A 24,357-nucleotide genomic window follows, 5' to 3' on the forward strand; every position below is an offset into this window, starting at 1 on the left:
CCAAACATCTTTTCTCCTTTGTTTTATTTCATCCCTTTCTTACCTAGAACCTTAACAGTACATATCCCTGACTCTCAAGCAGTTACCATGTTGTAAGCCAGAAAGTAAGTAATTCTGGGGTATGCAGATTGGGGTTGAGTCTGGCCATGGCAACTCACTAGCCATGAAATCTTCCTTGGTATATCTAAATCTCAGTTTCTTGGCCTATTAAATGGGGCCCTATCTCCCAGGGTTGTTGCAGGATTAAATGATGTGTTAGACCTTTTAAGTCAGAAGGAATGTTAATTCTCACTACTATTCTCTGTGATTATGAAGGACAAATAAAAATAGACAAGAAAATGTATAAAGTCCTCTCTAGAATGACAGTTGCAGTCTGTGCTTTATTCATTCTCCACGGGGACCAGTGGGGACTAATTTGTGTTCCCATCTCCTTTTATTTTTCTTGCAAGCCCCAGTGGAGTGTCAAGTAAGCAAATAGCTGGAAAAAGACAGGATGTGGAAGAAAGAGAAAGGAAAAGGAAGAGTCTAGAAAATCCACAAATTAGATAATTGAGGGCTGTCTATAAAAGCCTTCGGTTTCTGTGGCAGTCTTTAAAAGAGACAGTCCGCCATTTGCTGCTTCTTGATCTTTCCCCCTTGTTGCTAATATTAGTAACATGACTCTGCTTTTCTTTTATTTTCCCTTATTTATTCAACAAATATTTGTTAAATATCAAGTAAGGCTCTACCATTCTGCTTAGTTCTGAGGATACAATGGAGTATAAGATGAAACAAAATCTTTGCCTTCTTCGAGCTTACGTTTTAGTTGGAGAGGTAGATTTTTAAAAAATAAGTCAAATACAGACAGCGAATTGTAAAAAATTCTCTGAAAGAACAAGCAGGGGACTGAAGTAGAGAATGGGGAAGGCGATGGCGGGGGGAGTTCACCTTAGATCAGATGTTCAGGGAAGGCCTGATTGAGGTGGAATTTAAGTTTTGTCCTAAAGGATGAGAAATGGGTGAGAAGAAAGTGTTTTAGGTAGTGGGAAGAGCTGATGCAAAAGCCCTGAGGCAGGAAAGCACTCAGCATGTTCCAAGCATGGGAAGAAGGCCAGTGGGGTTAGAATACAGTGAACAAGGGGGAAAGCCTGGGCATGAGGTTGGAGAGATAGGCAGTGATAAGGTTCTACAGTGGACTTTGTCAGCTGGAGTTTGTTTAGATATTGTCCTATGAGAAACAAGAAGCCTTTTGAAGAGTTTAAAGCAGAGAGGTGATCTGATCAGATTTATTTTAAGATGATACCTTTGGCAACTATGGGAGGAATGTATTGAAGAGATGTAACAGTGGAAGGACCCAGACAAGGCTGTTGCCACGGTAAAGGTTGAGGACTTGACTGATGCATGGCAACGTAGAGAACTGCACAGAAATCTGCAGCTTTTAACTCTGTTTGGACCTGGGATCAGCAGCCCCGCTAACAGATTGGATGTGGAAGGTGAGGGAAAGAGAAGGATCAAAGGTGTCCTATAGGTCATCCATTGGAGCAACTGGATGGACAGTGGAGTGTTTATGCTGCCTCAGGGAAAAGTGAGCGTATTGGGAAGGGGTGTGGGCTTACATCTTACACATATTAAATTTGAGAGACCTGTGTGACATCCAAGTGGAGAGCCCAGCATTCAAAGGAGAGCTCTGGGCTGGAGATGCAGATTCTGGAGTTATTAGCATAAATATGGTATCTAAACCCGTGGGAACAGATGAGGTCACTCCTAGGAAGAGCATGCATAGAGAAAAGGGAAAAGGATCAATGTTGAATCTTGAGGCATTTCAGCACATAGAAACTGATAAGGCAGAGAACTCTCTACCCCTGATTCCTCTGACTGCCCTCCACCTCCATCTTGACTGATCCTAGGAGAAGCCTCCAAGGGGAGCCTCTTTGTTTTATTGTTGGGTGACAAACTTGGCTAGACCTTTTGGTGCCATACATACATAATTTTCGGGGAAAAATTTATTCACAAAATAGTGTGCTCCTTCTCTTAGAATGTTTATAGTTTTAGAGATTTGCCTAAAGAGTGGAATTTTGGGTGCTTGGTTGGTGCCTAATAGATTTTGGGCAGGGATGTTATTTCTTGCGCTGGGTAGGCAGCAATTCACTAGTAGCCTTGCTGATAGAGCTGGGAATATGAGGGACTGTACCCTGTCTCCCAGCAGAAAGGGCAGAACCTTATGTTAGTTCCCTGAAGATAAATCAACTGAGGGTTCTTGCCCTTATGCTGCTTATTCCCCCCAGGTCTGTGATGATGAGTGGCACCACTATGCTTTGAACCTGGAGTTCCCCACAGTCACACTTTATGCCGATGGCATCTCGTTTGACCCTGCCCTCATCCATGACAATGGTCTCATCCACCCGCCCCGAAGGGAACCTGCTCTCATGATTGGGGCCTGCTGGACTGGTAAGTTCCCTTGAGCTTCTCAGTGAAGACACTGAAAGTTGGAGCCTCTAGTGGCTTAGGATTATTGGGGAAGGAGCAAGGGCAGCTTGACTTCATTCATCTTCCTGCAGTTGGATGAGATGACTCAGAGAGATCTTCAGTGGAGATTACAACCCCCCCAGTCCCCTCCCCACCATCTGCAACCTGTTCAACTAGTCATCACGTCAGGCAGCACCAGAATCTCTCTTTGTGTAGCTTTGGCCAGTGCCCACATTGTTCCATCAAAGGGATGATTTCCACAGTACATTCCCTTGCTGGAGGTCAGAGAGCCATCAGTTTTCCTTAAGCTACTTCTTTCATTTTTTTCCTTCTGAGAGCATGGGTGCGTGTGTGTGTGTGTGTGTGTTACCAGAGCCCTTGTGTTTTCTCAGCAGCATATTTGGGGGTTGGTCTCTAGCAGAGGCTGGAGAGATTGAGATGTGACATTGGTGGACAGGTTGCCAGTCCTACACAGGCGGGGACAGAGCAGGGAGGACCTCTTTTTCCTTGCTGCCAATCTGTCCCCACAAACTTAAACTCATTGCCACTTTTTATTTTCCTCCAGAGGAAAAGAACAAAGAGAAGGAAAAGGGAGGAGACAACAGTACAGACACCACACAAGGTACTCTGTGCGAAAGAACTGGAGACCAGAGAGCTCTCACCTTAACTTTTTGTGCTGTGCTTCTGATTCCATCCCAACCCAAAAACCCAGCCAGCCTTGTAGTTATTGCTACCCAGGCCACCAGGGGGCAGAGCCTGCACGAAGTACTGCAAGGCAGGGCTCCCTTGGAGAGGTAAGGCCAGATGGAGCTTGGTGGCATCCTGGGTGTCCCTTTCTGCCCACAGAAGGAAGTGGAAGAGTTCTCTTGCTGGCTTTCCACAAAGTGGATGGGACTGTGGGAGGCAGGAGGCAGTCCCACGCAGGGAGATCTGGGCATCTGTGAAGCTCCACACGTCCCCCTGGGTCCCCTTGCATGCCCTGTGACCATGCCCTCTTGCCTTCTCCTTTTCCTCCGCCGGCTCTTCTTTCCTCCCTGTGGTCCCACTCCTGTTCTTCCCTTTCTCCCTCTCCTGGGAGCTTTCCTCATTTCTGTTGCTTCTGTTTTTCACCCTACTCCTTGGTTGGATTTATTCTCTCTCTGGTCTTCCTTTCTGTTTTCTCCCCCCCAGCCTCACTTCCTGGTCTTTTCTTTCCTTTTCATTTGCACATTTCTCCTTCCATGCTCTTCCTCCAGCCTTGTGCCCTTCCTCTCTGCCCCCTTTCCTGCTCCAGCTTCCTCTCCCCTCACCCATTCTCACCTCCCGTCCGCCCCTGTGTTCCTGCCCTAGGAGACCCCTTGCCGATCCACCACTACTTCCACGGCTACCTGGCTGGTTTCAGCGTGCGCTCAGGCCGCCTGGAGAGCCGCGAGGTCATCGAGTGCCTCTATGCATGCCGGGAGGGGCTGGACTATAGGGATTTCGAGAGCCTGGGCAAAGGCATGAAGGTATAGCCCCTTCCTCTAGCCCTGTCCTTCCGGGCATGCCCCCTGCCCCCGAGCCCGGCCCACCTCTCCTCCTCTGCTCCCTTCCTCTCCCGCCTCCCGGTCCTGCTCTCAGCTGTCTGTGTCTGGGGCCCAGGTCCACGTGAACCCCTCGCAGTCCCTGCTCACCCTGGAGGGGGATGATGTGGAGACCTTCAACCATGCCCTGCAGCATGTGGCTTACATGAACACTCTGCGCTTTGCCACGCCTGGCGTCAGGCCCCTGCGCCTCACCACTGCCGTCAAGTGAGTGTTGGGTGGGGGTGGGAGGAAATCCCAGAGCGGAGCCAGACAGTGTCAGAACTCCTTGGCCTTAGAGGTCACCCGGGGCTAGGCACACCTCCCTCCCTGTATGGATGGGGCAGATTGGGCCCCCAGAGACAACTGAACTGCTCAGTTGACATAGCAATGTTTGTAGAAGAGCCTGGACTAGACTCAGAGTTAAACAACGGATTCATTCCTGTTTCCGCCAACGACCCTTCTAGGACTTCGGGGTTTTAATTTCCCCTGTGCCTCTATGCTGATATGTAAAGTGGGACAGACAGGGTACTGGATTGGGAGCTGGGGGATCTGACATTAATTCTGACTCAATACTAATTGCCTGGATGACCTTGAGCAAACAGCTCTAGTTGTTTCACCTATTTTAGTCTTGATTCATCAAGTTCTCGCAAGGTCAAATAGGATGATCTAAATCCAGGCCTTGGCAACCTATGGCTCTGGGGCCAAATCTGGCCTGCTGCCTGTTTTTGTAAATAAAGTTTTATTAGAACACAGCCATTCCCATTCATTTGCATATTAGTTCACACTATGATGGCAGAGCTGAGTAGTTGGGACAGAGTCTGTAGGGCCCAAAAGCCAAAAATATTTACTGTCTGGCCCTGCACAGAAAGTTTGCTGACCTTTGAATTCTAAGTAAATAATTTTGATTCTTTAAAAGAAAAATTGTAAATTATTTCAAGGTGTAAGTATATTAGGTGTTTAAAAATACAGATTAATTGAGAGATAATGAAAACATAATAGTTATGGACATAGAGTCTATTATGGGCTAGCTTTTCACATCAAGCAAATGCTGTAAAGCAGGAATAACAATAGAAGCTTTTTTTTTTTATAACAATAGACTCTAACTCATGGAATTGGTATGAGAGCTAAATGATACAGTCCAGATCAAACACCTAGCAGAATGCCTATTCCACCGATGTTGGCTATTACAAGCAGGCATTTTCACCCCCTAGAGTGTTTGCGGGGCAGTTTTTAGGAGATACTGCCATCTAGTGGGCAGATTACACAATGTAGGAGTCAGGATTCCTGAACAATATTCCCTTCTCCCCTGCTCTGCCTCAGTTTCTCCATAAGTGATATGAAGATAAACATTTCTGGGTTGTCCCTGTCCTGGCAAGGGTGGGTTTTAAGAGTAGAGAGGAGAGAGCTCTGAACCCTACAGAGTGACTGGGCATGATTTTCAGGTCTCACAATTAAGTTCTGCAAGGCCGGGGCAGTAGCTTTTGGGAATCGTGCATCTGGCCTGTGGTGTGGTCACGGTGTGGAGCTGAAGGCCACAGGTAGCTGGAGTCACGTGGGCACAGACCAGAGCTGAGTGTGCCCCCTCCCCATGTTCTAGCTGGAACTCTAGTTGTTAAAAGGCAGTCATGCAGTTTTATAGGGTTTAACTCACCAGAGATCAAGCAATTGCCTCATGCCCTTCACCAGGCTCAGGAGCCATGTCAGAAGGGAGGGTGCTGTCTTTTGGCTTAGGGTGGGGCTCTGCAAGGGGGTCCCATAGGGGAGGAGTTGACCTCCTCTGTGTTGATGGACTCATCTGAATTCCTCCTCTGTCTTTCATGCCCAGGCGAGAGGCTTATCCAAGGGCTGGGAACCTAACTTTGGTCTTTTAGTAGGGGGAGGGCATCTTGTTTTCTGTATGAAGTCAAGAAAGAGAGCTCTCATTTTTCCATTTATGGGGCTACCATGGGGTTAGTGCTAACCTAATACTTCCTTGAGGTCATTGGAGAAAATAGAAGGGTGTGTGTGTGTGTGTGTGCGCGCGCGTGCGTGCACACCCGTGAAAGAGGGAGAGGCAAGTACCTAACAGTACCTCCCTATCTCTGGTACAAAGCCTTACCCTAGTCCATGTGGCTTCCCCAGATTCCAGAGTTCAGTTCTTGGAGCTCTGTCCATTTAGAGCCAGACTTATGCAACTATTTGTCAATGCCGATTTTCCCTAAGGTTTTTTTCCTCTCTTTACTGGAAAGCCCATCCAGTTTGTGGCATTAACCACTGAATAAATGGCTACCACATCTTTTTGTCTAACTTTGTCCTTTTCCCTGAGCCCCTGACTTTCTACCTGCTTGCTATAACCTCTATCTAGAAGTTCTGCCAGCACCTCACACAGACAAGCTGAAGGTGAAATAATGACAACCAAACTAGCCCCTCTCCTGAATTCTCTATTTCTGTGATGGTGTCTCTGTCCTTGGATTCACTCAGGCTTGAGACCTTTGAGTCCTCTCAGATTTCTCCCTGTCTGTCCTCCACACTCCATCAGTTTCCGGGTCACCCTGATCCTGCCTGTGCCAGGTGTGGGGGAATGTGTCTCCTTTTTTCCCATTTCTGCTGTTATGGCTCCAGTTCTGGCTCTGATGATCTCTCACCTGGCCTCTTGCCATAACCTAACGAGTGGACCCATCTCTAGTATTCTAACTTCAGTTCACCCTCCACCAGAGGCTAGGTTAGTGGTCGTAAATCAGAATTTTCATCCTATTTCCCCGATGTAGAAGATATCAATGGCCTTCTCTTGGCCAGTGCTCAAAAACTGCGCTTAAAGCCCTCAGCATCTGACCCCAGCTTTCCTGCTTCGTGTTCTTCTCTTCCCCTTGGTATACCCCTCACTGTCCACTCGCGGGTCTACTTTCTGCCTGCTGAAGTCCTACCCTCCCTCAAAGGCAGCTCAGTTGCTACTTCTTTTGACTATTGCTGTCCTCCCTTGCCAAATGCCCCAGTTCCATCCTAACCAGAAATAACCTCTGCCCCTCTAAACTCTCGTGGGTTTTTGTTTGTTCCACTTACATGATGGTGACTGTGTTTGCCTTTGTTTTGAAGTTGTGTGCCATATCTCAGCTCTTGACCGGATCATTAGTGCCTTCGGGTCAGGGCCGGCCCCCTGTTGCCCTTTGGATCTCCTTTGGATTGCTCGCTGCAGTGGGGATGTCTGTTGCAGCCTGTGCTTTCAGGGTCAGCTGACATCGTTTTCCAAGAGGCTTTGATCTGGGCCCCTTGGAATGACCGTGCAGATTCTTAGGTCTCACTCCCTGCGGCACAGGAACTCAGCAGGTTGTGGACATTGGTAACATCAGCGGCTCTGAGTTCATCGTATCTGATCCCCCTTTTGGCTCCTGTGGTCAAGCTGGGCACGCTCAGTAACACCCCCTCAGTTAGCACAAGCATATGGACCATTGGCCCTGCTTCTGAGTTACCAACTCCCTTTTGAGGGCTGCTTGTTCCAGGGGTACTTCTTTATAAATAAATTTGGTGCAAATCCAGGCCCCAAATAGTAGCTGTGGTTCAGAAAGAGTGTGGAAAGAGTGTGACCTTAGAATAAGAAGAGTAGGTTTAGACCTCGGCTCTGACATATATTTCTTGTGTGGCCAAGATGCTTGATCATCTTTGGTTTCTTATCCCGAGTCCACAGCACTGAAATAAGGTTGAATAAAATAATATGTGCAAATGCTTCAGAAACTAGCAAGTGTGATGAGAACGCGAGGTGTCATTCTTATTGATTGGCAAAGCATGGGGCTGGAGGTGACCCTGGGAACACCTTTCCGAGCAGCTGTGCTCTGGGTTGGTTGGCCTGGCTGAGTATTTTAGGAGGTCAGTGAGGCTACGCGGGACCATGGAGGCAGGTCCAAGACTGTCACATTAGCTCACCTACCAAAGTAGGTTTCTCTGATGTTGAAGGGAATGAATGGAAGATACACCAAGGAGGAGGACATCCTTGGATAGGCTCTCCAGCTTTTGTTGTTGAGTATTTTTGGACATGTATCTGCCAGACATTTTGCTGAACACACATTGTAATTTAAATCTCCCGAGTCAAGAACTGTGTATGTATAAACATTTTGGTAGGTTCAGTTTGTAGAATGGAGTTTGATAGATGTTCCATAATCTTGGGTTAGTGCATTGATGATGTGCTCAGCCGTGTATGTCAGGGTCACCTGATCCGTCCTTGATCTTTTCCCACAGTGGCTTCCTCCCAGGAAAGGCTATCTCCCCTCCAGCTTTGATATGGAGGGGTAGTGGTGCCACTGCAGAGACACTGTCCCTCTCTCTCCCCCTCCCCATCCCTGACATGGGGTGCTCTGTTGTAGAGATGGAGGCCTAGAAGGATGAAACAGAGTATGGATTGTAGGGGAGGAGGTGTTGGGGTCACAAGCTGCCTCTCTCCCCTCTTGTCATTTAGGTGCTTCAGTGAAGAATCCTGTGTCTCCATCCCTGAAGTGGAGGGCTACGTGGTGGTTCTTCAGCCTGATGCCCCCCAGATCCTGCTAAGTGGCACTGCTCATTTTGCCCACCCGGCTGTGGACTTTGAGGGACCTGAGGGGATCCCTTTGTTCCCTGATCTTCAAATCACTTGCTCCATTTCTCACCAGGTGGAGACCAAAAAGTATGAGAGTTGGCAGGGTACAGGTAAGGATGACTCCAGGGCGGGGATGTACTGTATGGTGACTAACATAATATAATAAAAAATCATTAAAAAAAAAAAAAAGGATGACTCCAGGGAGTGATGTCATCCCGAGAAATGGCCCATGTCTGGAACCAGAGGGAGGGAGAAAATCTGGGGCTAGACATGCGAGTGACTTCATCTTGCATTTGCTTGCCTAGAACCATTTACATGAGGACATAGAGCCAGGAGGAGGCCTCTGGGTGTGAGGAAAGTATGGGGTAATGGCATTTTTGAAAATGATGCCGACTACTCTCAGGGGCTGAGCCTGGAAGGGGGGGGGGATGAATGGCCATGAGGTGGGCCCTTTGGCTGTGACCCATATGCTGACTCTCTCCCATCCAGTGACAGACACACGCATGTCAGATGAGATCGTGCACAACCTGGATGGCTGTGAGATTTCCCTGGTGGGGGATGACCTAGACCCCGAGCGGGAAAGCCTGCTCCTGGACATGGCATCCTTGCAGCAGCGAGGGCTGGAGCTCACCAACACGTCCGCCTACCTCACCATCGCCGGTCAGTGGGGACTGAGAGCCTGTCTTCTTTTTCTGTGTGCACCCCTCCCCATGATCAAGTCTCTGGGAATCTCAGGGGGTCCTCCTTCCAGGCCTAGGGATGTGACCAAGTGCCATCTTGCACCTTGCCAGCCTGGAAGCTCCTCTGGTTTCCAGACTGCCGCTAGTGGGGCTGTGCTGGCATTTGGGCTCCCAAGTGGTTCTTTCTCCCTGCTTCTCTCTATACCCTGGCTCCCCTGTTCCTGGTTTCACTCCTTCTGTGGCTCAGTCTTCCCTGATGAGCTTTTAATCCTCTAGCTGTTTGGTCCTAGCTATCTTCTCTATGTCTTCCACTTCTCTGATCTCTTGTACACACCAGAGCTTTAACTCACACGCCCACATCTTAACGAGTAGTGGTATTGACTTTGTAGCTTGGTAGCCTGCTATTCTCCGCAGGATCCTCCATAAGGGAGGGTGGGAGAAGATGGTCATAACTGGTTCCCTCCTATTTCCATTCCCTTCCAGAGACTCACCAAAGACTTCTTAATTTTCCACTCTCTCTGTTTCCCTCCTGCTTGCCTCCTCCCTCCGTCTTGCAGGGTGTCCTTATTGCCTTCTCTTCAGCCCTACCCAGAAACCTCAGAGTTTTTAGAGAAGAGCAGAGCAGGAAATGGACCCCAATCCCCCTATCCCAGTCAGTCAAAGCTGGGCTAGACATGGAGCAGTACATCTCTCAGGAGAACTCAAGTCATACCTCTGCTAAGGAAGTGGGACTAGATAGACCCATGCTGTGTGTGCTATCAAGTGGTCTGAGAGAGAGGGTCCTGCCCTGAGCTGCTTCCTCCTCCCACAGGGGTAGAGAGCATCACTGTGTATGAAGAGATCTTGAGGCAGGCTCATTATCGGCTAAGACACGGAGCTGCCCTCTATGCCAGGAAATTCCGGCTGTCCTGCTCAGAAATGAATGGTCGTTACTCCAGCAATGAATTCATCGTGGAGGTATTCAGAGAGTCTCCTTCCCTCCACAGCTCCCCCGCTGTCGAGGAGCCTGGGTGGAGCAGACTGAGACCCAAAGTTGGTGGGAGAGGGCATCAAAGCATGGAGAAGCCACCTGGCAGTGGCAGAGACAAAGATGCTGTGGGTCAGGGTTAGCAGATGGGCTCTAGCGAAGTGGAGTGGGACCTGCAGAGAAGCGCGTGCCTACTGAGCTCTCCCTCCCCAGGTCAACGTCCTGCACAGCATGAACCAGGTGGCCCACCCCAGCCACATGCTCAGCTCCCAGCAGTTCCTGCACCGTGGTCACCAGCCCCCCCCTGAGATGGCCGGACACAGCCTGGCCAGCTCCCACCGAAACTCCAGTATGTAAGACCACGCCGGGCAAGGCAGGGCGGGGCGGTGGTGGGGAGCGGGCTGGGCACAGGCATCTTCTCCTCCACCACTGGGAGGGGTGGTTCTGTTCCCTGTGCTACCTGACTTAAGTGACCACTCTGTGCCAATCCCTGTGATCCCTGGACCATTAACTTTCCCTCAGGGAGAATATGAGCCCGTGTCGTTCATTGCCGGGGGCACTCATGCCCAGAATCATAAAGTTGGTGTGGGGTTTAGGTGCTTTGTTGTTCCTTCTGTCCTCCTCCAGCAGTATCAAATTAGCCCTGCACCTGGGGATCCTCTGTAGTGAAGCCATCAAGTATTTATGAAGCACCTGTTGTGTACTAGCATTGTCCTAAAGTGCTATTAGGAACATAAAAGAATTAGATGATAGTTTCTATTCTCAAGGAGAAAGTTGGTGCTCTTACATGTATTATTATGTACTATCTATAAAGTCGTAAGTCTTTCTAAAACAAAGTGTTCGACTAGGCAAAGTACTAAATCTAGATGGACAGCTGCCCTTCTGAGGGATCTTGTTCCCTAGCCTTGGTCTTTTACCAGCAATGCAGGGTTTAATTCCCAATTTGAGAGTTGCTAAATTGTAGACCAACTAGAAACTACAAGTGTAGAGAAGAAAAATTAACGATAATTCCATTGCAGAGAAGGAGCCATTGTTAATGTTCCAGTTTTTTTCTGTGCCTATTTTTTTTCTTTTTACAAAGTTGGGATCAAACTATTTTATAACCTGATATTTACACCTAATATTATAAAATGACTTTCTTCCACATTATTAAAATCTGCATAAATGGTTCTGATAATGCTGAAAATGGTTTTTGGAATCCCTTTTAGAGTTGCTTTCAAAGCCAATTTATGTGATGCAGTTATTTTTATTACATTTTGGATACACCTCGCTTTTGACCCATTTCAGTATTACCCAGTTTCATCAGCCACTTTTGTCAGAGTTAGCTCTGGATATCATTTGAAGTTTTTAGACACAACCCACTGTCAGAGGGCCCAGATTTGTCACTTTTGAAAAAAGTCAAAAGGTGTATCTGGGCTCTGAAGGCAATTCCCTAAGGAATTCTGAAAATGCTTCCTTGGAAGAAGTCCATGGTCACCAAACACAACTTTGAAAGTTACAGAGCTCATATCAATACATTTAATAAGAAGAATAGTGAGCACATCAATGTGTACCAAAGCTCGTGGGCTTTTACACATACCAGCTCATTACAAACAACAAATGAGATAGGTACTGGAATTATCCCCTTTAAAAAAGGCAAGGGAATGGAAGCCCATAGAGGTTAAGCACTTTATCCAAAATCACACAGCTAGAAAGTGATAAGAGCCAGGATTCAGATCTGGGTAGCAGGATTCCAGAGCCTGTGCACTAACCATTGACTTCCATACCTTCTCCAGGTATGTTTGATGCTTGCTTGCTTTTTCTTTTCTTTTCTTTTTTCTTTTCTTTTCTTTTCTTTTCTTTTTTCTTTTCTTTTCTTTTCTTTTTTCTTTTCTTTTCTTTTCTTTTCTTTTCTTTTCTTTTCTTTTTTTTCTCCTCTTTCCTTTCCTTTCCTTTCCTTTCCTTTCTTTCCCTTCCCTTTCCTTCCTTCTTTTCTTTTCTTTTCTTTTTTCTTTTCTTTTCTTTTCTTTTCTTTTCTTTTCTTTTCTTTTTTTCTCCTCTTTCCTTTCCTTTCCTTTCCTTTCCTTTCTTTCCCTTCCCTTTCCTTCCTTTCCCTTCCCTTCCCTTTCCTTCCTTCCTTCCTTCCTTCCTTCCTTCCTTCCTTCCTTCCTTCCTTCCTTCCTCTTTCATTACTTTATAGTTGCATCTAATTTGGGGGAGATCCTGAGGACTTCCTAGGGCTTATTTTGACTGAGGTCAGCTCCCTGGTACCCCCCAGGGATTCCGTCCGATTTCCTCCCCTTAAGTGGTGGCCACCACTAGAGTCCCTTGTGTTCCCTTTCCCTGGGGCTGACTCCCTTCTTCCTTGCTCTCTCTGAAAATAACTGCAGGGGCTTCTGTAAGTGTTTTTAGTCACTATAACAAAACAGTTGGAGGTAGGAGTGGAGGGAGTAGGGAAGTAGGGGTGAAGAGGAAGCATATTGCGTAACCAAGTTGCAAAGGTTCATAGACACTTCACACGATCTTTAGAGACTTGTGAGCAAGCTAAACCCATTTTTGTTAAAAAGACCCTCGGATCCAGCTTCCCACCCCTCTCCCCCAGTGACTCCCTAGCTGTTTTTTCAGTACTTCCCTTGGGAATCATCCCACTCAACCTTGTCTGGGTGGGATACTGGGGCCTGCTACTCTGCATTGACATTACTGCTGGGCCTGGTGAATTCTCAGTCTTTGTTCTCTGCTGGGAGGGAATACCTGTTGTAACTACCCCAGAGCTTTGAGCCCTAAGTGGCTAGTTGCCCCACTGGCTGGCCTGGTAGGCCGTGTTTCTCACCCCTCATCCCCTGAAGCTGCCTGGATGTGCTCCAGGGTGTGTGAGGGTTGCCTTGTTTCACCTCCTCAGAGTGAAACCCAGCCTCCTTGTTCACTGTTCTGAGCTGATGTCTAGGCCAACCAAACTTCTCTCTGAGATTTCAATTGATAGAGGCAGCTTGCTTTTGCTTTCCCCCTTATTTTGGCCTGAGTAGGATGCAGAGTTCATAGTTCACCTAAAGCCGCTGGAGATGGACATCTCCTGAGCATACCAGGAGATCCACTTCATAAAACCCATTCCATATACCACCTCTGACTCTTCACAGTGTTCCTTCTGCTCACCTCCCCAGTGTCCAGGAACCCTCCCAACTGCAGGCGTGGTGTTATGGAGTGGTGACTTTGCAATTTCGAATTGCTCTAGCCAGGGGGAAACCGAAGGAGGCATAATCCCCTCCAGTGGGATAGGGGATTCATTTCTCCGAAGCTCCTAAGGGTGCCAGAAAAGAGAGATCAGTGTGAACTGGGACAGTTAGGGAGGGTTTTATGGTGCAGGTAGAATTAGAGCTTGGACCTCGAAGGGTAGAAGGGATTTTGAATGAGCAGAAGAGAGAATGAGAATTTGAGAATTGGGGGTGGACAGCTGGTTTGGGAGAAGAAGGCAGTCCCAGAAGGGAGAGGCAAGATGATAAAGACAATATTTACCTAGTCATCCTGAATTTTGATACACCTTGGATCGGCTGGGGAGTTGTAAAAAGGCTTGGTGCCTAGGTTACTTTACACCCCATACTAGTTAAATCACAATGGAGGTGGGAGCCAGGCATCAGTGGTTTTTAAAGATCCCCAAGTGATTCCAATGTGCAGCAAAGTTTGGGAACTGTTTCCCTGCGTTGTTTCCTACAAGTTTCTGAAGCTTTGCAGAAAGACCTACAACGAAATAGAGTAAGCACAGGGGCACCTGTGTGGCTAAGCATCCGACTCTTGGTCTCAGCTCAGGTCTTGATCTCAGGGTGGTGAGCACACGCTGGACGTGGAGCCTACTTTTTAAAAAAAAAAAGGAAATAGGGTAAGCATAGAAAATGAACTAGAGAGTGGGGAGGAAAGGACAATTCTGAAAGAAGAATAAAGTGCGGGTGGATATAAAGTCCACCCATAAAATACATATACTCTGAAATACTTGGGGTTGCCAGAGTGGGCCAGAATTTGGACTCAGAGCTTCCTTGCAGCTTAAGCAAAAGGAGACCTGAGCACTTATGGGAGTCGTATGATAAGAGCCAACCAGTATTTCAAGAAAAGTCCTGGGACTGAGAGCAGAAAGAAATTTCTCCCAAGGCTCGTCAGAAAGGGGGCACCAAGCAAGACTGTGGACAGGGCTTTCAACAGTGTCCTCACAACCAACTGAAACACGTTTCTCAGGGGCCATTTGATAAAACACCCCTTCATGTTGGCCATTCAGGTCATTCAAGGCCAGAGTTAACTGCTTGGATCTAATGCAGCAAGAAAGGTTCACTGCACTTTTTATATACTCTTGATTTTTGTCTGTCGCTAATTTTAAAATGCTGCCATCTCGCTGGCTTCCCAGGCTCATTTTAAATTAATTAACTCTACTTGTTTGCCTGCAGATACAGGTCTGCATTTTGTCTTTCCGGGGCCATTTCTTATTCCTGGCAATCAACTTGTCGTTTCCCCCGCCAGGCTAGGGGTTCAGAAGAACAAATGCATTTGATTAAGGCACAAGCCAGAAACTTCGGCTTGCCATTGCTGTGCTCCTAGAGCAAGTTTGCCATCTATGGCCTCCTCTCTGAGTCAGGAGAGGGTCTCTACTCCTTCTGGAGCCTGGGCTCAACCACAGGGGCCATCTCTTGGCCAGATTCCTGTTCCTGGATCTTGCCCACTGACACGGAGGCCTGGGAGGGACTATTCCCTGTAGGTGGTCAGAAAAAGCACCTCTGTCCCCTTCTTCCCTTCTCCCCATCCCTAGGCAGTTGAGAAATGCTGAGCTAGCCATCTCTGCCCTAGAGCCAGTACCCAGGGAGCCAGCCGGCCCTGTTTAGCAGGATCAGCTCTCATCGACAAGTGGCCCCAAGTGAGCTATGGGTCAGGTCAGGATGGGGACCAACTTGGCAGAGAGCCATCAGTGTGGCCTCAGGGAGGTGCGAGGTTAGCATGCTTGCTCACGCAGGGTGTTCTCCACACTCCTGGCTGGCCGCGGAGCTTGTGGCAGTCTGCAGGTGCTGGTGGCTGGGGAGGAGGGGAACGCAACAGGCTGTGTGCGTGGCTGCCCGTGCTGTGTGTCCCTTTGTGTTCTGCTCTCTCTCTCAACGTGTGAGTCTTCAAGGCTGTGCGGGAATTTGGGCCTGGGAGATTCGGGTGTGGGCTGTGTGCGGGGAGCTGGGTGACGCATATATGTAATCATCCCTCGGCCGCGGGACTGTCCGGATCCTGGGCCCCACGAGCCCTCCGTGGTTGGGTGAGCTTCTGTGCACACAAACAGTGAGCAGGGGTGTGCTCGCATGTGGGGTGCAGTGACCCAGCTGCCTGTGCAGGCCCTCAGCCTGGGGACCTGGATGTGGGACCGCCGCCCCCACGTGCTGTCGGTGGGGCTGCGGGCTCTCCTGCTTTGCCTGCTCCTGCCGCTCCAGGCTCTGTGTGTGTGTGCGCGACAGGTGGCCAGGGCCGTGCTCGCGGCTGCTTGCTCTGTGGCCCGCACTGCCCGTGTCTGCGCTGTATATGTCCTCCTTCAGGGGGTTGCCTGGTGCGCCCAGCTGGCGGGGAGCTGGGTGACGCTGCAACTATGGCTCTGCTACGCCTTGCTGGAGACCCTCAGACGCCTCCCTTTGCTCCTGCTGTGCGCACAGGCTGCCAGGTGGCTGGTGCGGGCGGGGGTGCAGGCTGGCAGAGTCCTGGCTCGGGTGCAGGCGGTGGCGGCTCTCGTCCAGCTGTGTGGCCACACACTTTTCCTGGGCACGTGCTTGTGTGTCCACGTCTGCTTTGCCGCCATCAGCTACAGGGTCTGCGTGCGCGTGCACGCGCCTTTCTCTGTCTCGCTGCCCTTCAGGGTCTGTGCTCCCCTGAGCCGAGGCATCCAAGTGAGGCTGCGGGGCCAGAGGCGTGACGGGGCCGTGGGGGAGGTGGGTATACCTCAGGGGGAAATTTGGGAGGAGCAGGGAGCCCCGGATGCCCAGGAGCCCTGAGCGCACAGGGAGAAGAGAGGTGTCACAGAGCAGGAATGAGCTCAGTCCAGGTGGGTAAGTGAAGGGGCTGCTGCTTGCCCCTGGGGCCTGTCCCCCAGCTTGGGGCACTAGTATCTCCTTCTGGCTGCCAGGCCAGGCTTGGGGCCTGCTTTGCCTCTTAGGATGCAGGAGGACATGCTCTCCTCTTGCACCGTTGAGCCTGTGTGGCTGCNCCTCTCCCCTTCCCCCCCCCCCCCCCCCGCCCGGCACCTCTTCCCTAGGCTGAGTGGCCACTTCCTGAGTGGGGAAGGCATGGGCAGAATGACCGTAGGCTCCAATCCTTACACCTGTGTCTGCGGAGAACAGGGCTGCTCACGACAGCATTGGGCAGGGATTTCTCCTCCCCTGGCCCATGCCCCGCTTGGGACACCTCCCTCCCTCTGTCTCTGTCCCTTTGGCCTTAGCAGCTCTTCCACACTTTCCTCCCTATCTCTTGCTCTTCTCAATAGAGCTCTCTTCGTCCTCCAGCTTGCACAGGGTATTCCCCCCTTCTGGGCCATCAGGGATCCTGTCTTTTCTTACTCCAGGACTCCCTCTTCCCCTGGGCCCCCCCATCCCCCGCTCCCTGCTGTGCCAAGTCCCTGCAGGGGTGCCTGGCGGTCTCCTCACTGCATGCTGTCCCTGCAGTGGTCCCCAGCGCGGCGACTCTCGTCATTGTGGTGTGTGTGGGCTTCCTGGTGCTTATGGTCATCTTGGGCCTCGTGCGTATCCACTCCCTTCACCGCCGTGTGTCAGGGGCCGGCGGGCCTCCAGAGGCCTCCAGTGACCCCAAGGACCCTGACCTCTTCTGGGATGACTCAGCGCTCACCATTATCGTGAACCCCATGGAGGTGAGTGGCACTGGGAAGGGGGGCAGTCTACAGTCAAGAAGCAGCTGGAGTATCTCCATGGCTGGGCCCTGGGCAAAAAGCTCCAGGATGAGCTGCCTTGAGTGGGAAGGGGAAAAGTTTGAGGGTGTGGGGTAAGGGGCCCGAGGGAGCGTGGTCCCCACAGGAGAGGCTCTGGGGAGTGTGCGGACCACTGAGCCTCGTGCTCTCTGCTCCCACTTTATCCAGTCCTACCAGAATCGGCAGGCCTGTGTGGCAGGGGCTGCTGGTGGCCAACAGGAGGACGAGGACAGCAGTGACTCAGAGGCAGCGGACTCCCCCAGCAGCAATGAGAGACGCATCATTGAGACCCCTCCACACCGCTACTAAGGCTACACTCCTCCCTGAACAGAGAATTCTGCCCTGGTGAGACAGAGACACCCCTAGAAAAGAGACAAGGACATTCTGAGAGAAGAGACCAATAGAGAGAGAGTTCTTCAGAATGAGTTGTCCTTTAATTCCCAAATCCCAGTGGGCCCCGCTGGGATCCACCACCCCCACCCCCCACCCCCAGCCCACCTCTCTCCTGTGCCTCTGGGCTTCTGTTCCCCAAAAGACTTGGGCTGCCTTCTCTGTCCCCAAGGCAGTGGCCGCTTAGCTTGCCCAGGTCTCTGTCCCCCCCACCAGCCATGTGCTGCATGGGGGATGGGGTCATCACTAGCAGCGGGGGGGTAGGATTGAAGGGAACCTTTCCCTATTCTTCTGTCCATGGAGGCCTTCCTTCCCTGGTACTCCCTCAGCTGGGCCTTCACGGCTTCTCTTCTGTCCCCTCCCCTCTCTCTCTTTCCATTTCACTCCAGGGACCCCTGCTTCTTCACCTTGCCCACTCTCCTTCCTTTCCTGTCCTCTTTCCTCTCTTCTCCTTGCCTGAGGTCCTGCAGCCCCTACCCCTTCCATTGTGACCTGGTTGTGGCCAGGTTGTGGGGATGGCAGGCGGAGTGGCGGGGCGGGGGCCCAGGTATTATATATAATGTATATTTTTTCATGTTGCTGTGAGCGCAGCCCCTGTGTTCCGTGTGCAGCTCACAGCCTTGTGTGTGTGTGTGGCATCGTCATGTCCTGGGGTGGGGGTAGGGGGATGGGTGTGGTGAGGGAGAGGACACACCCTAGGGTTTTCAAATAAAACAACCAGAAAAAGCTCTGTGAGCCGCCTCCTGCCTGCCTGATCCCCTGTGGGTGTGGTGTAGGTGGCAGGCTTTCCGGTCCCAGGGCCCATTGGGGTTTTTGAGCGGGGCTGCAGTGAGAGGGCAGGGTGTCAAAGCACCCCCCAGGTAAATCTCCAGAATCCAGGCCACTGGGAATGTGATACTATTGGCCCCACTGCCTTCTTCCTTCAGCACCCCCAAGAAAAGCATAGACGATTCAGGGAGCGCCCGCATGCCTGGGCTTTGGGGGAGACCCTGTCAGCCCCTCCTCGTCTCTTGGAGATTCTGCCCGGAGCTTCTAGCCCGGGAGTCCAGGGCTAGAGGGCAGGCTACCCTACTGTTTGTAACGAGAAAACAGGCTCTGGTTCACGTTCCCCAGGTAGTAAGGAACAGGAAACAGATGGGCTCATTTCAGAAGAGGAAACTGTACTGGGAGCATCCTTCTGGTGCTCTCCCTGTCCCAGAAATACCAGGGATCCACGTCTTAATTCCTTTCTGTCCCATGAGGAGCTTGGAGTATCGGTGTTTCTCTGTGATTCTCAGTAACACAGTTGAGGGGGCGGTGGAGCTCACTGGCCCCGCCCAGACTCCACCCAGGGTCCAGTCTGACTCCTGCCTGGTGCCTGACCTTACCTATGGCTTCATCTACCAGCTGTGTGTTGACGCCACCACCTGTGTGGCTCCCTCCCACACCCCCTTCCCCAGCCCTGTGTACAACTACACATTGTCGTCTCCACCCAGGCAGCTGGGGCCTTGAAGCTACCCTTTGCCGGATTCCCACTCTTCTTACTCCGTTGCCTACCTATCCCTTTCCTCTTTCATGCATTTACCGAAGCCAGAAGCCTGGGAGTCTGTCTCCATTTTCCCCTCTCCCTTAACCTCATGTCCAAATGGTGACTAGATCCTGTGAATTTTACCCCTTAAAATCTCTTGAATGTGTCTTTCTTTCCCTTTCCCCTACTGCTGCTGCTGTCTCAAGACATGCCTGTTGCCTGTCTGTTGCAAGAGCCTCCTTCCTGCCGGCCTCGTCCCACCTGTTCTCCCTGCCCTGGGGTGTCTTGCTCTAGTCCAGCTAAACTTTGGATCTGAGGGACCTTTCTAAAGTGCAGCTCTGGTTACGCCACTCTCCTACTGAGAGCTGTCCTGGCCTCCCTGTCACTGCCAGGGTCAAGTCCTGACATCTTGGGAGGTCTTCTCATGCAGGGGGTCAGGCCCTGCCTCCCTCTTTCCCTGGCCCTGTCTGCCCGCCTCCTCTGTGCACCTGGGCTCCCGTCGCACAAACCACTGGCGCTTCTCCAAGCTCACCCTGCTCTTCCAGTGCCTCCATGTCTTTGCATGTGCTGTTCCCCTGTGCCTAGTGTGCCCTTTCCCCTCGTGCACCTCGCCGTCTTCCATGCATCACTGAAGACTCCGTTGGAATGTTGCCTCTTCCAGGAAGTGTGTGGTCTGGTGCCCCTTGATCACGCCCCTGCCACAGCCCCTCCTTCAAGGCTGTGGCACGTGTCTGTCTCCACGACGCGGTTGGTCTGCTGTATTCTCAGCAACTCGCGCGGTGCCTGGCACACGGTAGGAGCTCCGGGAATACGAGCGAGGTGATGTGCGTGGCTCTCAGGCTCAGAGAAGACTTTATTAGCAGGAGGAGAGGGGCTCTGGGGGCCTCTGGCCTGGGGGGTCAGTGCACAGAGCACCACACAGATGCCCTGCTGCAGCCCTCCTATAGCCGGGGCCTCCCAGCATGACAGCTGCAGGAATACCAAGTGGGTATTCGACCTACCTACCTGTTCGACCCGGACTCCCTCAGAAGCTCCGGTGACGGCTCCACAGTACAGCCTTCAGACATCTGAGGGCCTTCACTCTCAAAGGGTGTGAGAGAGATTTGAGTGAGTTACCTCCTTCTCCTCCCTCCTGCTATCCCTTCCAGGCCTCACCCGGCTCTGGTCTCAGGGACTGCAGCTTCCCACGCAGGGGATCCCATTATTCTTGTGTTGGCTCTTGGAGCCCCTCCAGTGTGGCTGAGACTGGAGTCTTTATTTACCTCTGGCTCAAGCCTTGGCTCCAGGGAGCAGGTGGAGGAGAGGGCAACCTTGTTGTGAACTTGCCCACCGCCCCCTGACGTACAGACACCTGCAGCATGCAGAGCAAGTGACAGCATAGAGACTTTCTCTCAACCTCTGCCAAACCTTGGTCTGACTTCCGATCTTCCTGGGTCATCTGTCTTGGGGACCAAATGGGTTTCTTCTGAAGCGTATCATTCTGCATTTGATTCCCGGAGACTCCACAGTCAGAATCTCTGATCCCCAGTTAGATCGAATAGCTGTAAGCTTTCCTGTCTCTTCTCATCACCCTCCCTCAGCGTCTGACACCCCAGATCTCAGCCCTTGGTGACTACTCTCTCCCTCTATGACAGTTGGGCAGGTAGATGTGTCATGAGGGCTGAGGGTGGAAGTAGGAGTCTGGAGGCCTAGAGAAGACCTTGAACTCCTTGGGCCACCACCTGTCGCAAACTGTCGCTCTTGCTTGCTGGCCCACCCTCCCTCTCACAATCTCTCTGTCCCTGTCTCTTTGTCCTCTCCACACACCCCACCACTTCACACACACACACACACACACACACACACACACACACACACACACTAGAAATAGGAGTCATGAGTGAGGCAAGACGCCAGCTACAATCATGCAGGGAAAGGGCACCAGGCAGGAGTCCAAATGGGTTTTTATTTTGTTGCTCAAGATCTCCTAGAAGGATGCTCTCTACCCTCCCTCACAGCAGCTGGTAAAGCCTCCGGATGCCAGGCCTTGGACAGGGTTTCCAATTTACCTATTCTCAAGTTAATTAGAAACAGCAAACACATCTCCGTTGGCCTAACTCAGACCTTTCCTTCTGCATCGGGAGGCTGTTTTCCCCTTAGGTCCATTCTCTGCAGTGTAAATTGATTAGCTTGCTGAAAGGTGCATGATGAAAAGCTGTGCCCTTGGGAAAAGCCACGCTGTCACCAGTTCAAGAATAGAGTGTGTCCTTCTTCCTGTTACCAGGCCAGAGACCTGAAAACTTACCTGTGCCTTCTGGGCAGGGGGACACAGCACCCTGCCCACTTCGAGAGTCTCTGATTCCACTCTGCATCCTGGGGGCTGATGCACTAATCAGCAACAATAAGGAGGCCTCCATTTCCCCCCTACCAGCCCCCACCCCGGAGCTTTGTTGGGGGAGGTCAAGAATGACGAATTTGCTCCCGGTCTTCTAGGAGCTATGGAAGATCTCATATTCCCCATCAGATTTTAATCTCCATCCTGGGGACTCCTGAAAGCATGTCCCCTGGATCCCCCAGACTTATGACACCTCAGGGCTCCTCTGGGCTGTGTGTTGATCCATCTGGTGAGTCCCTCGGACACTGGGATGTTTCATGGCACTGTCTGCAAGCATGGACCAAGGATGAGCTTGTGTCCATTATGTTCTTCTGTGGTTCTGCTGGGACCTCTGTGGTACTGTGGCTCCTGTCTTCCTGGACTCCACCTTCTGGGGATCCTCTCCTCACGCAGGGTGCTGCTGAGGGCTCACAGTGAGCTCCCTCCTGGGAGAGAGTCAGAGCAGGGAAGGGGGCTAGGTGAGGAGGATGATGGGTGATTCCCCAGCAGGCAGGTGCGTCTGACAGACAGAGGGGAGAAGCTGGGGTGCTTATTTTCACAGCGCTGCTGTCACTGCGTCTTCTGCAGCACCACACTGTCACTCCCTTAAAATACTCACATCCTACAGGAAAAGGACAGATGAGGGTTTAAATTTAGCAACAGTGGGTAGGAGGAGGGGGGATAGAGGCTCTGGGATGTGGTGGAGCTGGCTCTGTCAGAAAAGAAGTAGGAACCCCATGGGACCTGGTGAGGATTATAACCCACAAGGATAAGGGAACCTCTATCCCAAATATCCAGTCTCCAGGACCTGACCCCGAATTTTGAAGCTCTCACCCCAACTCTACAGCCCCCTCCCACCTCCCCCATCACATGTGGTCTTTTCTCCTCAAGCGTGTGTGGGTTGGGATTATGCTGCCCTCTTCCCATGGGCTGCAGTATGGCTGGCTCTGGGGGGTTATTAACTGGCCATAGCAGCATTTGAGAAGACCTCTGATTTTTGCTTAGGCCACTGGAGGGGGGTTAGTCTTCCTTCATTCCGCCACACTACAGAGAGGGTAGAGTCCAAAAGGCATGAAGCAGTGAAGAGAGGGTAATGCAACTTCCACCCAACAACTGGGCAAGGGCCCAGGGCACCAGGCCCAAGGTGGACTTGGGCTGTTCACACTACCTTGTCTCCTGCAAGTTCAGCTGTCCCCTCACAGACCACTGGGCCAATGACTTTCTAGCTCAGGACCCTATTCTTGAACTGCCATCTTGTCACTTTGAGAAAGTCCAAAAGCCCAGAGGGGCACCTCTTGCCAGGGAAAGTGGTGGGGAGGAGGGGTTGAGGTGGGCTTTGCTGTCAGGTTCCTATGTTCGGATCCCAGCAACTCGGGGTCCAGTCTTGGTCTTTAACTTCTTTAAGCTTTTGTTCATCACCTAACAAGGGGAATTGCTTACTAAAAGGATGAATGAGGCTTAAGTAAGGTAACTTTTTCTGTAGTAACTCAGAATCAGCATATTACATTAGCTATTATTATTAATTACTGGGAGATGGGCAAAACCATCCCTAGCCCCAGTGGCAATGGGGTCTTTAGAAATGCAAAGTCTTGGCGATGGCAGGATCCCTGAAGTTTCTTTCATCCAAAGCCCAGGCTTGTGGTTTTGAACATATACTTTGGAGTCAGGCGCACTTGGGTTTTCTCTCACCTTGGCGGCTTACAGAAGCTTATTATGGCTAATCACATAGGAGAGTGACTATTTTTATAGTTACCAGGCTGTTTTAAATGGGCACAGGGTTATTTTTTAATAGGTGGGGGCTTCAGCAACAGGGACTGCTGGGATTTTAGTAGTCAAGAGTTCACAGGCTTTCAGGCGCCGACTCCTGCGGCTGACCTTGAGCTAGGTGGGTGAAGGTGACCTGGAGCTGCAGTTAAAGGAAAAATAGAGATTAGTTCACCAAATAGATGGTCTTTTGATCTCACTTCAAAATGGGCAGAATTTTAGCTATGAAGTCTTTCTAGGTAAGGTGTTGGTAGATGGGATAACTTCTTGTTCTGCTGTGTTTTTCAGCCAGGTGTTCAGGTTGGGCCTCAAACGTCAAAGGAAGCAAATGACACTCCCAAGCATGTTTGTGTGTGAACTTTGTGCAGGCGCAGTTGGGCTGTGCCTGGTCAGCCTCTTACTGTCATTGGAGACTGTGTTATGCAACAAGGGGATGGGGTGTGGAGAGGCCTGGAGTTACCTCCAATCATTTCAAGGTGGCTCTGAAATTGTATCCTTTATACTCCTTTGGTTAATTATCCAGTCCTTGGGCATGAATTTGAATCTTGCAGCTTCACCTACCAAGGGTGGTGTATTTTTTTTCAATAAAGAGATCAAAAGAAGTGGGGTTCCTTTATTATATATATGGGATATACCATTTTCTTGTTAAGATAAATAATTGAACTGATGGCAAACCTAAAGGCTCAGGAAGGTGATTTAAAAAAGGTCTGTGTCTTGAGCTTTCTGGCTCTAAGAATCATGTTTGCTCAAGAAGTTGGGAAGAACTGCTTGAGAACACCACCACAATCGCTTCTCGGCCTTTTGGCTAAGATCAAGTGAAAAACAATAGCAACAACAGGAGAATTTGGTTTTACTCCTGGAACAGAAGAGGTGGAAAACGGAAAGAGAAATAGAAGGCTGATTAAGCTGGAGGAAGGGATAGACTTCATTGGAAGAAAGATTTATGGTCTTGAAGACAGGCTAGACACATAGGAAAGGAGCCTGCGGTCTCAGAGGTCAGGCCAGGTGGGTATGAATGGGAAAAGATTTATGTGAATTTGATACCCCTTAATTAGAGGATTAGAAGAGAGGCCGGTGACAGGGCTAGAGCATTGGGTAAGACAAGCAAAACAGAGAAGGAATGGAGGACCAAATCAGCGAAGGGAAATTTGCTGAGAGCTAGGTGGGGTGCAGTAGGGGTTCATCTATCCAAGACGGGATAAGGTAGCATGCAAGAGATGCCCTGATTTGCACTGTGAATTGTGAGCTGGTCTAACTGAA

General features: G+C 50.7%; 1 protein-coding gene across 1 annotated transcript in view; it reads left to right on the forward strand.

Moving 5' to 3' along the window:
• Window positions 1-23,709, forward strand: part of CLSTN3 (calsyntenin 3) — a 32,463-nt gene extending 8,754 nt beyond the window's left edge. Inside the window, exons 9-18 of the mRNA XM_002922217.4 lie at window positions 2,265-2,427; window positions 3,011-3,067; window positions 3,775-3,932; window positions 4,066-4,214; window positions 8,416-8,642; window positions 9,022-9,192; window positions 10,024-10,169; window positions 10,393-10,528; window positions 16,824-17,026; window positions 17,252-23,709. Of these exons, the coding sequence (XP_002922263.1) occupies window positions 2,265-2,427; window positions 3,011-3,067; window positions 3,775-3,932; window positions 4,066-4,214; window positions 8,416-8,642; window positions 9,022-9,192; window positions 10,024-10,169; window positions 10,393-10,528; window positions 16,824-17,026; window positions 17,252-17,392 (1,551 nt within the window). The 3' untranslated portion in view covers window positions 17,393-23,709. The remainder of the gene's footprint in view (window positions 1-2,264; window positions 2,428-3,010; window positions 3,068-3,774; window positions 3,933-4,065; window positions 4,215-8,415; window positions 8,643-9,021; window positions 9,193-10,023; window positions 10,170-10,392; window positions 10,529-16,823; window positions 17,027-17,251) is intronic.
• Window positions 23,710-24,357: the final 648 nt, after the last annotated feature.

Source organism: Ailuropoda melanoleuca, chromosome 16, assembly GCF_002007445.2.
Source record: "Ailuropoda melanoleuca isolate Jingjing chromosome 16, ASM200744v2, whole genome shotgun sequence".
NCBI lineage: Eukaryota > Metazoa > Chordata > Mammalia > Carnivora > Ursidae > Ailuropoda > Ailuropoda melanoleuca.